Raw genomic sequence first — 19,091 nt, forward strand, 5'->3', positions numbered from 1 at the left:
TAACGTGTGTCAGTCACTGTGAGTATGTGTGATCGCACTGCAATGTCTTATATTCTGTGATATAATAACGTGTGTCAGTCACTGTGAGTATGTGTGATCGCACTGCAATGTCTTATAGTCTGTGATATAATAACGTGTGTCAGTCACTGTGAGTATGTGAGATCGCACTGCAATGTCATACTGTATTCTGTGATATAATAACGTGTGTGTGTGTGTGTGTCAGTCACTGTGAGTATGTGCGATCGCACTGCAATGTCTTATATTCTGTGATATAATAACGTGTGTGTGTGTGTGTCAGTCACTGTGAGTATGTGCGATCGCACTGCAATGTCTTATATTCTGTGATATAATAACGTGTGTGTGTGTGTCAGTCACTGTGAGTATGCGATCGCACTGCAATGTCTTATATTCTGTGATATAATAACATGTGTGTGTATGTGTGTCAGTCACTGTGAGTATGTGCGATCGCACTGCAATGTCTTATATTCTGTGATATAATAACGTGTGTGTGTGTGTCAGTCACTGTGAGTATGTGCAATCGCAATGTCTTATATTCGGTGATATAATAACGTGTGTGTGTGTGTCAGTCACTGTGAGTATGTGCAATCGCAATGTCTTATATTCTGTGATATAATAATGTGTGTGTGTGTGTCAGTCACTGTGAGTATGCGCGATCGCAATGTCTTATATTCTGTGATATAATAACATGTGTGTGTGTCAGTCACTGTGAGTATGTGCGATCGTAATGTCTTATATTCTGTGATATAATAACATGTGTGTGTGTCAGTCACTGTGAGTATGTGCGATCGCAATGTCTTATATTCTGTGATATAATAACATGTGTGTGTGTCACTGTGAGTATGTGCGATTGCACTGCAATGTTTTATATTCTGTGATATAATAACGTGTGTTTGTCAGTCACTGTGAGTATGTGCGATCGCACTGCAATGTTTTATATTCTGTGATATAATAACGTGTGTTTGTCAGTCACTTTGAGTATGTGCGATCGCAATGTCTTATATTCTGTAATATAATAACGTGTGTGTGTGTGTGTGTGTGTGTGTCAGTCACTGTATGTGCGATCGCAATGTCTTATATTCTGTGATATAATAACGTGTGTGTGTGTGTGTCAGTCACTGTGAGTATGTGCGATCGCAATGTCTTATATTCTGTGATATAATAACGTGTGTGTGTGTGTGTGTGTGTGTGTGTGTGTGTGTGTGTGTGTCAGTCACTGTGAGTATGTGCGATCGTAATGTCTTATATTCTGTGATATAATAACGTGTGTGTGTGTGTGTTAGTCACTGTGAGTATGTGCGATCGCAATGTCTTATATTCTGTGATATAATAACGTGTGTGTTTGTGTGTGTTAGTCACTGTGAGTATGTGCGATCGCAATGTCTTATATTCTGTGATATAATAACGTGTGTGTGTGTGTTTGTCAGTCACTGTGAGTATGTGCGATCGCAATGTCTTATATTCTGTGATATAATAACGTGTGTGTGTGTGTGTCAGTCACTGTGAGTATGTGCAATCGCAATGTCTTATATTATGTTATGTGATTAACGTGTGTGTGTGTGTCAGTCACTGTGAGTATGCGATCGCAATGTCTTATATTCTGTGATATAATAACGTGTGTGTGTCAGTCACTGTGAGTATGCGATCGCAATGTCTTATATTCTGTGATATAATAACGTGTGTGTGTGTGTGTGTGTGTGTGTGTGTGTGTCAGTCACTGTGAGTATGTGCGATCGCAATGTCTTATATTCTGTGATATAATAACGTGTGTGTGTGTCAGTCACTGTGAGTATGTGCAATCGCAATGTCTTATATTATGTTATGTGATTAACGTGTGTGTGTGTGTCAGTCACTGTGAGTATGTGCGATCGCAATGTCTTATATTCTGTGATATAATAACGTGTGTGTGTGTGTGTGTGTGTGTGTGTGTGTCAGTCACTGTGAGTATGTGCGATCGCAATGTCTTATATTCTGTGATATAATAACGTGTGTGTGTCAGTCACTGTGAGTATGTGCGATCGCAATGTCTTATATTCTGTGATATAATAACGTGTGTGTGTGTCAGTCACTGTGAGTATGTGCGATCGCAATGTCTTATATTTTGTGATATAATAACGTGTGTGTGTGTGTGTTTGTCAGTCACTGTGAGTATGTGCGATCGTAATGTCTTATATTCTGTGATATAATAACGTGTGTGTGTGTGTCAGTCACTGTGAGTATGTGCAATCGCAATGTCTTATATTCTGTGATATAATAACATGTGTGTGTGTCAGTCACTGTGAGTATGTGCGATCGCAATGTCTTATATTCTGTGATATAATAACATGTGTGTGTGTCACTGTGAGTATGTGCGATCGCACTGAAATGTTTTATATTCTGTGATATAATAACGTGTGTTTGTCAGTCACTTTGAGTATGTGTGATCGCAATGTCTTATATTCTGTAATATAATAACGTGTGTGTGTGTGTGTGTGTGTGTGTCAGTCACTGTGAGTATGTGCGATCGCAATGTCTTATATTCTGTGATATAATAACGTGTGTGTGTGTGTGTCAGTCACTGTGAGTATGTGCGATCGTAATGTCTTATATTCTGTGATATAATAACGTGTGTGTGTGTGTGTGTCAGTCACTGTGAGTATGCGATCGCAATGTCTTATATTCTGTGATATAATAACGTGTGTGTGTCAGTCACTGTGAGTATGCGATCGCAATGTCTTATATTCTGTGATATAATAACGTGTGTGTGTGTGTGTGTGTGTCAGTCACTGTGAGTATGTGCGATCGCAATGTCTTATATTCTGTGATATAATAACGTGTGTGTGTGTGTCAGTCACTGTGAGTATGTGCAATCGCAATGTCTTATATTATGTTATGTGATTAACGTGTGTGTGTGTGTCAGTCACTGTGAGTATGTGCGATCGCAATGTCTTATATTCTGTGATATAATAACGTGTGTGTGTGTGTGTGTGTGTCAGTCACTGTGAGTATGTGCGATCGCAATGTCTTATATTCTGTGATATAATAACGTGTGTGTGTCAGTCACTGTGAGTATGTGCGATCGCAATGTCTTATATTCTGTGATATAATAACGTGTGTGTGTCAGTCACTGTGAGTATGTGCGATCGCAATGTCTTATATTTTGTGATATAATAACGTGTGTGTGTGTGTGTTTGTCAGTCACTGTGAGTATGTGCGATCGTAATGTCTTATATTCTGTGATATAATAACGTGTGTGTGTCAGTCACTGTGAGTATGTGCAATCGCAATGTCTTATATTCTGTGATATAATAACATGTGTGTGTGTCAGTCACTGTGAGTATGTGCGATCGCAATGTCTTATATTCTGTGATATAATAACATGTGTGTGTGTCACTGTGAGTATGTGCGATCGCACTGAAATGTTTTATATTCTGTGATATAATAACGTGTGTTTGTCAGTCACTGTGAGTATGTGCGATCGCACTGCAATGTTTTATATTCTGTGATATAATAACGTGTGTTTGTCAGTCACTTTGAGTATGTGCGATCGCAATGTCTTATATTCTGTAATATAATAACGTGTGTGTGTGTGTGTGTGTGTGTGTGTGTGTGTGTGTGTGTGTCAGTCACTGTGAGTATGTGCGATCGCAATGTCTTATATTCTGTGATATAATAACGTGTGTGTGTGTGTGTGTGTGTGTGTGTGTGTGTGTGTGTGTGTGTGTGTGTGTGTGTGTGTGTGTGTGTGTCAGTCACTGTGAGTATGTGCGATCGCAATGTCTTATATTCTGTAATATAATAACGTGTGTGTGTGTGTGTGTGTGTCAGTCACTGTGAGTATGTGCGATCGTAATGTCTTATATTCTGTGATATAATAACGTGTGTGTGTGTGTGTGTCAGTCACTGTGAGTATGTGCGATCGCAATGTCTTATATTCTGTGATATAATAACGTGTGTGTGTGTGTGTGTTAGTCACTGTGAGTATGTGCGATCGCAATGTCTTATATTCTGTGATATAATAACGTGTGTGTTTGTGTGTGTTAGTCACTGTGAGTATGTGCGATCGCAATGTCTTATATTCTGTGATATAATAACGTGTGTGTGTGTGTTTGTCAGTCACTGTGAGTATGTGCGATCGCAATGTCTTATATTCTGTGATATAATAACGTGTGTGTGTGTCAGTCACTGTGAGTATGTGCAATCGCAATGTCTTATATTATGTTATGTGATTAACGTGTGTGTGTCAGTCACTGTGAGTATGCGATCGCAATGTCTTATATTCTGTGATATAATAACGTGTGTGTGTCAGTCACTGTGAGTATGCGATCGCAATGTCTTATATTCTGTGATATAATAACGTGTGTGTGTGTGTGTCAGTCACTGTGAGTATGTGCGATCGCAATGTCTTATATTCTGTGATATAATAACGTGTGTGTGTGTGTCAGTCACTGTGAGTATGTGCAATCGCAATGTCTTATATTATGTTATGTGATTAACGTGTGTGTGTGTGTCAGTCACTGTGAGTATGTGCGATCGCAATGTCTTATATTCTGTGATATAATAACGTGTGTGTGTGTGTGTGTGTGTGTGTGTGTGTGTGTGTCAGTCACTGTGAGTATGTGCGATCGCAATGTCTTATATTCTGTGATATAATAACGTGTGTGTGTCAGTCACTGTGAGTATGTGCGATCGCAATGTCTTATATTCTGTGATATAATAACGTGTGTGTGTGTGTGTTTGTCAGTCACTGTGAGTATGTGCGATCGCAATGTCTTATATTCTGTGATATAATAACGTGTGTGTGTCAGTCACTGTGAGTATGTGCGATCGCAATGTCTTATATTTTGTGATATAATAACGTGTGTGTGTGTGTGTTTGTCAGTCACTGTGAGTATGTGCGATCGCAATGTCTTATATTCTGTGATATAATAACGTGTGTGTGTGTCAGTCACTGTGAGTATGTGCAATCGCAATGTCTTATATTATGTTATGTGATTAACGTGTGTGTGTCAGTCACTGTGAGTATGCGATCGCAATGTCTTATATTCTGTGATATAATAACGTGTGTGTGTGTGTGTGTGTCAGTCACTGTGAGTATGTGCGATCGCAATGTCTTATATTCTGTGATATAATAACGTGTGTGTGTGTCAGTCACTGTGAGTATGTGCAATCGCAATGTCTTATATTATGTTATGTGATTAACGTGTGTGCGTGTGTCAGTCACTGTGAGTATGTGCGATCGCAATGTCTTATATTCTGTGATATAATAACGTGTGTGTGTGTGTGTGTGTGTGTGTGTGTGTGTGTGTGTGTGTGTGTGTGTGTGTCAGTCACTGTGAGTATGTGCGATCGCAATGTCTTATATTCTGTGATATAATAACATGTGTGTGTGTGTGTCAGTGTCAGTCACTGTGAGTATGTGCTCTGTGTGTTATTATATCTCTCTGGGTGTTGTTATATCTCTCTTCATGTTATTATACTGCTCCGCATGTTATATCATCTCTGTGTGTTATTGAGTAAGATACAAACCGTATGAAAAGTGGTATTTAATCTCCTGGCCAAATATTTTTTGTCGCTGTTGACACGCAGCTGATTAAGTTCTGAATATGAACTTATCTTCCTGTATTTAACATATGATTAAATCCTCTGAACATAATTAACCTGACTTTTTTAGCTCTTTCTTCCATGGCTTATGAGCTGTATCTGGCCAAACACACAAGGTTACAAACGGCCTTATATAATTACAAACTGCAAGACAGAGCATTAAGCTTTTTAAATACATGTATTTTTTTATCATTGGGAACACTGTTTGATATATGGGCAAAGTTCACATGCCTATTGTAACAGGGACTTATCCATGTTTAAATAAAGCAGCCTCAGTGCTCTGAGAATCCAGCAGAGAGATAGTTAATTGCAGCCACTCAATTAACTAGTCTCCAACTGAACTAATGAGAGCTCTGTAAAAAGCCTCTTGTGAGACACAGGAGAGAGATTTCCTGAGTTCACATTTGGGCTGACAGAAGGAGAACAGAGAAGCCTGCACACAGACACTGTCTTGAGCACAACGGCTGTGCTGAGATCAAGACACGCAGACACCCAGTGACCTTTATTCCCTGGACACAGAGGACCCAGGAACCTGCCCGAGACTGACATGGACGGCCACCTGCTTAAGGTACCTCCTGAGACTTTGGGATGATAGGCTGGTAATGCGAATATCCCTCCAGTCCTGCAGATAGTGTCTGGGGAAGTAAGTTAGCCCTTACACAGGGAAAGGGGTTTGTTATTTTGTTGTTTTTGTGTGTTTTGTCTGGATAAAGGAACGGGCTCAATAAAGCCAAGATATCATCTCACCCAAATCGGTCTCCATTATATGAACCTCTGCACACATCTTTTACATATGGTGTCAGAAGTTGTGATGAGAGGTGGCCCTTGAATTTAAAAGGGGCCCCAGAGACTGTGATTTTTTTTGTGCTTTTGCATGGATACATTTCCTGCAAACAGTCTGAGCAACAAAACAAAGAACCACATGCAGCGGTTACCAGATTTAAAGGGCTACACATCCAGGCAGGAAAGCTACAACTGCACTGGAGAAAGCCACAATGCCACAGTTTGACTGGGAGGACTACGACAGACAGTGACCCACACAAGGTACTAATGCTGTGACCAGAGTCTACCCCACCACTTGTGAAAGAAAAGAAGAAGGAAAAAAAACATGGGGTTTTAAAATGGCCGCCCAGCTAAAGTCTAATAGAGACTGCAAGCATGTGGAAGAAAATGTGTTCCTGGTGTAAAGAGCCCAGCCACACAGAGCAGTGTCCCTTCAGGCCTTATGCGGATGATGAGGATGGTCCCTACGTGGCCCCAGAAAAAGGGCAGCAGCCAGAGGAATATTTTTTTCAACGTGCCAAGGAACTACAGCAGCAAGCAATGCGCTGTGGACCCAAGGAAGGTACAGAAGTTTTACTTAGCAACTGCACAGCCAGTATTACTGATGAGAAAGAATGCGTGCACAGTACTGCTGATGTTGTAAAACATACCAAAGTAAAGAAGAAAATGTCTACAGAGACACCTGCGAGAGCTACAAACTCTACAAGCAAAGTCTGCCCACCTGTAGGACTACCAGCTGGGGTTCTAGTGAATAAAGTGACAACAGCTGCAATAGCGCCTTCCCGAGGTCAGGAAGAAAAATGCACCCGATAGCCCCAAAATGGAGAACAAGATGTGGCGTTCCTGTAATTAACCTAACCCCACAGAAGAGTGGCCCTTCCGGTCCTATAAAGATGAAGATATCTCTTATGGGGAACCCGAACCGAGTCACACCTACAAAACACCCCAAGAATGGTGGAGGTGCCTAAAATCGGTACGCATCGAACAAACCGGTCTCTATGACCCTGAATATTCCTGCCAGCTAACGCAACTGCAAGAAAAGCCTGTCGGACACAGTGAAGCTGCTGAAGTTTCAAATAAAGACGGAGACCCCAGTATCCCTGGTGGGACGGAGTCGTCCAAAACAAGAAGGCGGAAAAAGAAAAGCGGGTCTTCACTTACTGTGCAAGGAACAGACACTCCACAGATCTCGCAGAGAAAAAGGGGGTCCGAGATGCCCTGCAGCCTAGAGAAAATGGAGGATTCGTCACGCGGAGGACAGAATATACAGAGGGCCCAAGGCAGAAGTCGTATAACCCAAAGAAGTGTCTATCCGGTGCTAACAGTGAGGAACCCTCAACCAGCCATACCAGGGAAGCGGAGCCGGAACCAGTGAGTGGCGATCCCTTGACCAGCCCTGAAGATGCACATCAAGCTGCCAGGCGTGACTGTGATCTGCTCCATGAAGAATTGAAAATGGAGAGAGAAAATAATGCTGAGCTACAGAAGACTGTTCTCGCAATTTACTCAGCGGCCAAGACCGAATTGGAGGAACAAAGGACGGATCTAGATACTCCGAACACTACTATTACCACCATGGATGAAAAGCAGAGCAAGTGTGACCGAATGATTGCTAATCTGAAACAGAAGTATGAGGAGGCACTGAAAGAGATTACAGTCTTTCAGCAAGAGGTTCGCGATCGCCATAGAAAGGTGGAAGTATCTCAGAATGAGGTTCATACTCTCCGCATAGAACTGAATGCGTCACACCAGGAGGTCAACAGTATCCGGACAGAGGTGGACATATCACAGAATGAGGTTCATACTCTCCGCGTAGCACTGGATGCCTCACACCAAGAGATCAGCACTTGCCGCACAGAACTGGAAGTCTCTAAAAAGGAACTTCACAGTCTCGCTGAGGAGCTGGACATCTCTCAAAAAGCTGTCTACATTCTAAGTATGGATCTTAAAGTCTCTCAGAAGGAGCTTCACACCCTCAACCTAGAGATAGAAGTGTCACGCCAGGAAACCGGAAGTCTCAACTCAGAAGTGCGTAAATGGAAGGAGGACTACAAGAAGGCCCTGAATATTATAGAGACTGTAAGAAGAGAAAAAACAAGGCTGAAAGATGAAAAGTTAGAAGTATTGAAGCAACAACAAGCAGAGCACCTACTGCAAGGTCTGCATATGCACCTACAGATGAGAAGCAGCGATCTCTGCAAGAAGAAAATCTACAGACTGCTAAAGAAGTACAAGTCCTGCAAGAACGTCTAAGAACCAAGTATGTCCTTGCAGGACAGCATGAGGAATTGAAGGCTACCCTGTGTGTAATGTACATCTCTGGTCTCTCCCATCACAGGCTTCGGATTACATTGTGTGTAATGTACATCTCTGGCTGTCCCATCACCGGCTTACATTGTGTGTAATGTACATCTCTGGCTGTCCCATCACCGGCTTACATTGTGTGTAATGTACATCTCTGGTCTGTCCCATCTCCGGCTTACATTGTGTGTAATGTACATCTCTGGCTGTCCCATCTCCGGCTTACATTGTGTGTAATGTACATCTCTGGCTGTCCCATCACCGGCTTACATTGTGTGTAATGTACATCGCTGGCTGTCCCATCACCGGCTTACATTGTGTGTAATGTACATCTCTGGCTGTCCCATCACCGGCTTACATTGTGTGTAATGTACATCTCTGGTCTGTCCCATCTCCGGCTTACATTGTGTGTAATGTACATCTCTGGCTGTCCCATCTCCGGCTTACATTGTGTGTAATGTACATCTCTGGCTGTCCCATCACCGGCTTACATTGTGTGTAATGTACATCGCTGGCTGTCCCATCACCGGATTACATTGTGTGTAACGTACATCTCTGGTCTCTCCCAACACCGGCTTACATTGTGTGTAATGTACATCGCTGGCTGACCCATCTCCGGCTTACATTGTGTGTAATGTACATCGCTGGTCTCTCCCAACACCGGCTTACATTGTGTGTAATGTACATCTCTGGTCTGTCCCATCACCGGCTTACATTGTGTGTAATGTACATCTCTGGTCTGTCCCATCACCGGCTTACATTGTGTGTAATGTACATCTCTGGTCTCTCCCATCACCGGCTTACATTGTGTGTAATGTACATCGCTGGCTGTCCCATCACCGGCTTACATTGTGTGTAATGTACATCGCTGGTCTGTCCCATCTCCGGCTTACATTGTGTGTAATGTACATCTCTGGTCTCTCCCATCTCCGGCTTACATTGTGTGTAATGTACTGTACATCGCTGGCTGTCCCATCACTGGCTTACACCGTGTGTAATGTACATCGCTGGCTGTCCCATCTCCGGCTTACATTGTGTGTAATGTACATCGCTGGTCTCTCCCAACACCGGCTTACATTGTGTGTAATGTACATCTCTGGTCTGTCCCATCACCGGCTTACATTGTGTGTAATGTACATCTCTGGTCTGTCCCATCACCGGCTTACATTGTGTGTAATGTACATCTCTGGTCTCTCCCATCACCGGCTTACATTGTGTGTAATGTACATCTCTGGTCTGTCCCATCTCCGGCTTACATTGTGTGTAATGTACATCTCTGGTCTCTCCCATCTCCGGCTTACATTGTGTGTAATGTACATCTCTGGTCTCTCCCATCACCGGCTTACATTGTGTGTAATGTACATCTCTGGTCTCTCCCATCGCCGTCTTACATTGTGTGTAATGTACATCTCTGGTCTGTCCCATCGCCGGCTTACATTGTGTGTAATGTACATCGCTGGTCTCTCCCATCACCGTCTTACATTGTGTGTAATGTACATCTCTGGTCTCTCCCATCACCGTCTTACATTGTGTGTAATGTACATCTCTGGTCTCTCCCATCACCGTCTTACATTGTGTGTAATGTACATCTCTGGTCTCTCCCATCACCGGCTTACATTGTGTGTAATATACATCTCTGGTCTCTCCCATCACCGGCTTACATTGTGTGTAATGTACATCGCTGGTCTGTCCCATCTCCGGCTTACATTGTGTGTAATGTACATCGCTGGTCTGTCCCATCTCCGGCTTACATTGTGTGTAATGTACATCGCTGGTCTGTCCCATCTCCGGCTTACATTGTGTGTAATGTACATCTCTGGTCTCTCCCATCACCGGCTTACATTGTGTGTAATGTAAATCGCTGGTCTGTCCCATCTCCGGCTTACATTGTGTGTAATGTACATCGCTGGTCTGTCCCATCTCCGGCTTACATTGTGTGTAATGTACATCGCTGGTCTGTCCCATCTCCGGCTTACATTGTGTGTAATGTACATCTCTGGTCTCTCCCATCACCGGCTTACATTGTGTGTAATGTACATCTCTGGTCTCTCCCATCACCGGCTTACATTGTGTGTAATGTACATCTCTGGTCTCTCCCATCACCGGCTTACATTGTGTGTAATGTACATCGCTGGTCTCTCCCATCTCCGGCTTACATTGTGTGTAATGTACATCGCTGGTCTATCCCATCACCGGCTTACATTGTGTGTAATGTACATCGCTGGCTGTCCCATCTCCGGCTTACTTTGTGTGTAATGTACATCTCTGGCTGTCCCATCACCGGCTTACATTGTGTGTAATGTACATCGCTGGCTGTCCCATCACCGGCTTACATTGTGTGTAATGTACATCTCTGGTCTGTCCCATCACCGGCTTACATTGTGTGTAATGTACATCGCTGGCTGTCCCATCACCGGCTTACATTGTGTGTAATATACATCTCTGATCTGTCCCATCACCGGCTTACATTGTGTGTAATGTACATCTCTGGTCTGTCCCATCTCCGGCTTACATTGTGTGTAATGTACATCTCTGGTCTCTCCCATCTCCGGCTTACATTGTGTGTAATGTACATCTCTGGTCTCTCCCATCTCCGGCTTACATTGTGTGTAATGTACATCTCTGGTCTGTCCCATCACCGGCTTACATTGTGTGTAATGTACATCTCTGGCTGTCCCATCTCCGGCTTACATTGTGTGTAATGTACATCTCTGGTCTCTCCCATCTCCGGCTTACATTGTGTGTAATGTACATCTCTGGTCTGTCCCATCACCGGCTTACATTGTGTGTAATGTACATCGCTGGCTGTCCCATCACCGGCTTACATTGTGTGTAATGTACACTACCGACACACTTTATTGAAGTGTGGTCGGTACCGCAAGCCGGGAAATCTCCCGGCTTGCTAGTGGCCGCCCCTCGGGTCACGCGTCATCGGGAGCGTGCGCCCGCTGCACGCGTGTCCAGGGGCTCCCCGAGGGAGCCCTGGTGTCCCGCGATCGCGGGACAGCGGCAGGGGGTTCCGGGGGACCCGGCGGACCCGGCAGCGGTAGGGAGAGCGCCCCGATCGGAGGGCGCTCTTCCGCTGCTTCGGCGTGCGCCCGTCACACTCGGGCGCGCGCCAGGCTACTGCTGCGGCACAGAACGGGCAAATGCTCGAATAAACTGTGCCGCAGCAGTACATCTCTGGTCTCTCCCATCTCCGGCTTACATTGTGTGTAATGTACATCTCTGGCTGTCCCATCTCCGGCTTACATTGTGTGTAATGTACATCTCTGGTCTTTCCCATCTCCGGCTTACATTGTGTGTAATGTATATCTCTGGCTGTCCCATCTCCGGCTTACATTGTGTGTAATGTACATCTCTGGTCTCTCCCATCGCCGGCTTACATTGTGTGTAATGTACATCTCTGGCTGTCCCATCTCCGGCTTACATTGTGTGTAATGTACTTCTCTGGTCTCTCCCATCTCCGGCTTACATTGTGTGTAATGTACATCTCTGGTCTCTCCCATCGACGGCTTACACACACACACGTATTTAAATATATGTGTATTTATATGTTTATGTATTTAATATCGGTGTGTGTTTGTATTTGTATATATGTATTTTATATAGGTGTATGTCATTTACATATTTGCAGAAAAAAGCAAAAGCAGTTAAAGTAATATTATGTAATGTTACGAGACAATTATTTCCATTATTATTTTCTCTTATTCTACATTAAAAAAAAAAAAATCTTTGTGTCACACAGCAAAAAGGTTCAAACAAAGTGCAATGAATGCCGAGTTGTATAGTGAGCCCTGAACTATATCATTCCCGGCAACAAAAAGTGATTTTTTGCAACCTATAAAAACACGGTCACGTCTGCTTATTTGTCACTGTGCGGAGGGAGCGGCGGCTGTGTCTAACATACACAGATACATTCGCTGTTATTTGGCTAAATACTGAATGGCTGAACAGAATATTCCCTGATAGAAAAATTGTATTCAGTATTCACTATATCATGTTCCCGTAACTCTGGGCTGCTCTGCACAGCCATACAATACTGAATAGGCTATTTATTTCATCCAATGTCCAGAGAGCAATACTTGATATAGTTTTATTTCTCTGTTAGAGTTGTGGACTTTATGTCTGGGCGGGGATATCTCTTTTGCGAAACAAGGCTCCTCATTCATTATACTGAAAAAAATATGTAAATCTGTGAAACATTATATTAAAATTCAAGCTTAAAGTCGCGTGTCTATGATATTTGTCCACTAAGTTTATTAGGGAAACATATACCAAGCGGATGTTAAAAAAAAAAAAGAACGTTATGCATCCTCAGGAGGCAAATTATTACTCTTCAATATCCAAAAACCTGGAATTCCTTCAATGCAAAGTGGCAACTTCTGTCAAATGCTGTTCCTGACATCATTTCACAAGCACAGATCAGACTCCGCTGCCTTCAACGCAAACCTTCGGGCACTAACGGGACCGATTTTATCATTAAATTAAAGTGTGGTGTCCCTGTTACCACGGTAAAGAAAACTATTAGCTCATTTCAGCACAACTGCCGATGAAAGATTGTACAGTACATTTGAATTTGCTATTTCATTTGCCAACCGTGTCATTGTCCATGTAACAATTTGATGTTCATTTGAAGACTTTCATAAACTGATGGGCTCCTAATGTGTCCACCCTTGGTTCTAGGTGACTGAAAGGTACGTGTCAATATCAGTATGTGTTTGTTGTATTGCTTCCGCACTATTGTTCTCTTACATATTGGTGGAAAACAAATGAAGCACGTTTCCACGGTAGGAATGTTTGTGGCCTTCGTGGCTCTGGCTATACTAACAAAAGCCTTGTGTCGTTGGTATCTTCCCTAGGAGTGTTTGCAAAGATCAAGCCAACCTGACAGCAAGACCTCTCAATTTAAAGGTAAGCGTCTAATGATGAGGTAACCCAGGCTGAGGTATTTACAGTCCTTCAGCCCTGGGTAATAGTCACGGTGTCTGGCCTTGTGACCTTCAGACCACGGCAATGACACTTGCTCGCAGAAGATGCCATAGACAAGAGGCCCAAGCACAGCAGCGTAACATAGTGGCTGCAAAACAAGGAACAAAAGCTTGTTCTGAGGCGGCGCTCTCTTTTACTACCAACAAAGAGACCTTTTACTCTCAGGCTCTATGTACTTTTGGAATTAGTCCCTTGCTAAATAAACCAACATTTCCCGCAGAGTTTAAATTACCGTCCCGTGCAGAGCGGCGTGTGACAGATTGCAGATTGTCCTGCAGGACGCGTAGGTGCTAAACTGTTTATTACCGGGATATTTAAATGGGGGGGGGGAGAATTACCCACTGAGCAGTAGGAGGTCTCGTGACACCGATGCATGTTGTCTGGTTAAAGGTGCAGTCCCACTGAGGCTGTGCGCACAGTATATAATACAATCATTCAAAGTATGCCTGGGCTGTATTAAAGTGCAGGAAGATTACTGTCAGGAGGATGTTATTTATTATTATTATAGCGCAGTGCTTTATGTACAATTGTCAGGCACAAGGAGGGCCTTCCCCAGAGAGCTAGCACTCTAATCAGCTATACAGGATATCTTGTTTTCTGATAAAGGAGAACGCAGTGAGTCCATGGTCGGTTACAGATCCCCAAAGTAGACACAGGGTTAGAATAATGGGGCCTATTGGTCTCTTCATGAAGTTACATAGCAAAGGAGGTTGCACAAAGACATATTTCCATTGAGTTAAACAAGGAGTGGCCAACTCCAGTCCTCAAGGGCCACCAACAGGTCACGTTTTAAGGATGTCCCTGATTCAGCACAGGTGGCTCAATCAGTGGCTAAGTCTTCGACAGAGTCGCTGATTGAGCCACCTGTGCTGAATCAGGGATATCCTTAAAACGTGACCTGTTGGTGGGCCTTGAGGACTGGAGTTGGCCACCCGTGAGTTAAACGTATGTTGAAAGTAGTCCACCGAGATACCCATCCCTATATTTGTATTGATCCCCATGAAGGTGCTGGGACACGAGGGCTGTCCCACCGCGCTGGGAACCGCGAGCTCTCCGTACCGACGGTTACACTTTTCCTAAGAAATCAGCAAATCTTTCAAACCGAAGTCTCCTGCGTGTAAAACCGGAGTAAAACGCACGGATTTATCCCACGCACGCGCCCTTGTTCAAACCGAAGTCTCCTGGGTGTAAAACCGGAGTAAAACGCACGGATATATCCCACACACGCGCCCTTGTTCAAACCGAAGTCTCCTGGGTGTAAAACCGGAGTAAAACGCACGGATTTATCCCACACACGCGCCCTTGTTCAAACCGAAGTCTCCTGGGTGTAAAACCGGAGTAAAACGCACGGATATATCCCACACACGCGCCCTTGTTCAAACCATGGGAGATTTTATCCTTTCCTGAATGTGTTGCCGTTTTGTCGGCGAAGTTTCCCACTGGTTTGGCCCCAAGGGAGATTCATTAACTAGATCCCAAGTATCTTTAGGTGCTTTAGTTTGGGGGAGGGATATATGAAGTATCTTTAGGTGCTTTAGTTTGGGGGAGGGATATATGAAGTATCTTTAGGTGCTATCGTTTGGGGGAGGGATATATGAAGTATCTTTAGGTGCTTTAGTTTGAGGGAGGGATATATGAAGTATCTTTAGGTGCTTTAGTTTGGGGGAGGGATATATGAAGTATCTTTAGGTGCTTTCGTTTGGGGGAGGGATATATGAAGTATCTTTAGGTGCTTTCGTTTGGGGGAGGGATATATGAAGTATCTTTAGGTGCTTTAGTTTGGGGGAGGGATATATGAAGTATCTTTAGGTGCATTAGTTTGGGGGAGGGATATATGAAGTATCTTTAGGTGCATTAGTTTGGGGGAGGGATATATGAAGTATCTTTAGGTGCGTTTCGTTTGGGGGAGGGATATATGAAGTATCTTTAGGTGCGTTTCGTTTGGGGGAGGGATATATGAAGTATCTTTAGGTGCTTTAGTTTGGGGGAGGGATATATGAAGTATCTTTAGGTGCGTTTCGTTTGGGGGAGGGATATATGAAGTATCTTTAGGTGCTTTAGTTTGGGGGAGGGATATATGAAGTATCTTTAGGTGCTTTAGTTTGGGGGAGGGATATATGACGTATCTTTAGGTGCTTTCGTTTGGGGGGAGGGATATATGACGTATCTTTAGGTGCTTTAGTTTGGGGGAGGGATATATGAAGTATCTTTAGGTGCTTTAGTTTGGGGGAGGGATATATGAAGTATCTTTAGGTACGTTTCGTTTGGGGGAGGGATATATGAAGTATCTTTAGGTGCGTTTCGTTTGGGGGAGGGATATATGAAGTATCTTTAGGTGCTATAATTTGGGGGAGGGATATATGAAGTATCTTTAGGTGCTTTAGTTTGGGGGAGGGATATATGAAGTATCTTTAGGTGCTTTAGTTTGGGGGGAGGGATATATGACGTATCTTTAGGTGCTTTAGTTTGGGGGAGGGATATATGAAGTATCTTTAGGTGCTTTAGTTTGGGGGAGGGATATATGACGTATCTGTAGGTGCTTTAGTTTGGGGGAGGGATATATGACGTATCTGTAGGTGCTTTAGTTTGGGGGGAGGGATATATGACGTATCTGTAGGTGCTTTAGTTTGGGGGAAGGATATATGACGTATCTGTAGGTGCTTTAGTTTGGGGGAGGGATATATGAAGTATCTTTAGGTGCTTTTGTTTGGGGGAGGGATATATGACGTATCTTTAGGTGCTTTAGTTTGGGGGGAGGGATATATGACGTATCTGTAGGTGCTTTAGTTTGGGGGAAGGATATTTGACGTATCTGTAGGTGCTTTAGTTTGGGGGAGGGATATATGAAGTATCTTTAGGTGCTTTAGTTTGGGGGGAGGGATATATGACGTATCTGTAGGTGCTTTAGTTTGGGGGGAGGGATATATGACGTATCTTTAGGTGCTTTAGTTTGGGGGGAGGGATATATGAAGTATCTTTAGGTGCTTTAGTTTGGGGGAGGGATATATGACGTATCTTTAGGTGCTTTAGTTTGGGGGGAGGGATATATGAAGTATCTTTAGGTGCTTTAGTTTGGGGGAGGGATATATGACGTATCTTTAGGTGCTTTAGTTTGGGGGAGGGATATATGACGTATCTTTGGGTGCTTTAGTTTGGGGGGAGGGATATATGACGTATCTGTAGGTGCTTTAGTTTGGGGGAGGGATATATGAAGTATCTTTAGGTGCTTTAGTTTGGGGGGAGGGATATATGAAGTTTTTTAGTGTTAATGTTACTGCCTTTTGAAGTGGGTGAACACGGTTCCTATCCGAATGTCAGCTACTTATGACCTTGGGCATAGTCTCTTCGTCTCAGGCACGAGCGTTAGATTGTAAGCTCTGTGGGGCAGGGACTGGCTGTACAACAAATGACATCTAACCTGCTGCATAGCCATGTCCTGGTCCTTAATGCTGGGTGATGTAGCTCTCCCACACGGGAGCTTGTGTGGCAGGAAGGGGTTAACGCTTGGATTGATTCCGGAGGCGTCCTTATACAGAGAGACGGACTAACCCCACAGGAGATATTTGTAGAAGCCTTACCCGACAATGACACATTCTTTGTGTATAAACTGTACGCGTTTAGATGCCAAAGACGACAGCTTGGGTTGGAGTTGGCATTCAGGGAAGAATCCACGCGGCGCGCGAGCGGCCATGTATAAACGCAGGCGCCCTGATGAAGTCTGATTACATTTGCTTCAAGAAGCGGTGCCTCTTGGGACTTTTGTTTTGAAAACCCAGGTATGGAGGAGGGGGTCCTTGGAGATGAAACCGCGTGGATTTTAGCTCCGGGAACCCCCTGCATCCTGAGATACTTGGCGTCTAAAAGTGCTGCTGGTTACATCTCCGGCTGGACGCACAATATGGAGGTCTAACGGTCTCGCTGGCCAAAAGGGAATCGCGACGTCATCCCGTCAGCTCCTATTGCCTGTGTGACCTGGGAGCTTTACACTCTCAGGAGATACAGGCAGCGGGGTCTGCGGGGGGGGGGGGGGGGGAGGAGCAGGAAGCGTATTACACCTCGTTTATTTGTCTTTATAATGGTGTATTTTAGAAAGTGACCTTTGACTCTCTCTCTGTCGCAGACAATGCCTTCACGTCACAGCACTACCTGGAGTTCTCCCACCGCTTCCCGCGGCGCTCCTGGGAAGATTCCCGCAGGTTTTTCTTGAAAAAAGAAGAAGATTCCTAAGAAATGATGTTGTATTTTTAATGGAAACCTTTGAATGCAGGACGGGCAGTTTCGGACGCGGGACGGGCAGTTTCGGACGCGGGACGGGCAGTCTCGGACGCGGGACACAGAACGTGTACAGGATTTTGATACTCCGTGTCATTGTACCGTGGGCCTACTCGGTTATGGGTAGAAATACCTTAATATATTTAATTTGCACTATTTATATGTTCAGTATTGTAGATAGTGTACAGCAGGGGTGGCCACCAGCAGGCCAGGATATCCCTGCTTCAGCACAGGTGGCTCAATCAGTGGCTCATTCGAAGACAGAGCCATTGATTGAGCCACCTGTGCTGAAGCAGAGATATCATGAAAAGCTGAACTGTTGGAGAACCTTGAGGACTGGCGTTGGCCGCCGCTGGTGTACTGTGTGCTGTGTAACGTTGCGTACCTGAGAGCCGGTATGAAGTCCCCCTGCCGGGAATGCCGGGGGCGTGGCAGTGAAGGGGTTAACACAGAAAGAGCCGGGAAGCCGAGCGTGGGGAACGTGCTGAGAGAAACACTTCTGTTCTTATATTTCTTGCAATAAAATAACTTATTCTCCTTCGTGTGTCTGTGCTTGTTGTTATTAGTCCCTCTGCGTGGCGCTGGCCCATTCCACGGCCACTGTTGGGTCGTAGTCCAATAAAAACCCACGTGGCTGCAGGCGTGGCCTGTTCTGCCTTGTAATGTGTTCCCGGACACGGCAGCCATTGAAGACTCGAATCGTACATTTGACCCGTTAAGCCAGGAGTAGTCAACTCAAGCCCTCAAGGGCCACCAACAGGGCAGGTGTTCAGGATATCCCTGCTTCAGCACAGGTGGCTCATTCAAAGACTGCACCACCTGCGCTGAAGGGCTGGAGTTGGCCTCCCCTGGCGTTAAAGAAATGGAGCAGCGGGAGAATGTGGAAATATACAAGCTGCATTAATTCTGCATCAATTTCCAAGTGACGTTATGGGCTGAAGCAAGTCCCCCAATCCTAATGTACCACCCCCCCACACACAACCCTCCGGGAGGGGGGGGGGGGGTGAAGTAAGTCCCCCAATCCTAATGTACCACCCCCCCCACACACAACCCTCCGGGAGGGGGGGGGGTGAAGCAAGTCCCCCGAACCTAATGTACCCCCCCCACTCACACAACCCTCTAGGGGGGTGTGTGAAGCGAGT

General features: G+C 44.5%; 1 protein-coding gene across 1 annotated transcript in view; it reads left to right on the forward strand.

Moving 5' to 3' along the window:
• Positions 1-18,489, forward strand: part of LOC142469129 (S phase cyclin A-associated protein in the endoplasmic reticulum-like) — a gene marked incomplete at its 5' end in the record, with an annotated part of 222,445 nt that extends 203,956 nt beyond the window's left edge. The window contains 2 exons of the mRNA XM_075576061.1: positions 13,548-13,599; positions 17,798-18,489. Of these exons, the coding sequence (XP_075432176.1) occupies positions 13,548-13,599; positions 17,798-17,904 (159 nt within the window). The remainder of the gene's footprint in view (positions 1-13,547; positions 13,600-17,797) is intronic.
• Between the last annotated feature and the right edge of the window lie 602 nt (positions 18,490-19,091).

The sequence above is a fragment of the Ascaphus truei genome, chromosome 18 (assembly GCF_040206685.1).
Source record: "Ascaphus truei isolate aAscTru1 chromosome 18, aAscTru1.hap1, whole genome shotgun sequence".
NCBI classification, from domain to species: Eukaryota; Metazoa; Chordata; class Amphibia; order Anura; family Ascaphidae; genus Ascaphus; species Ascaphus truei.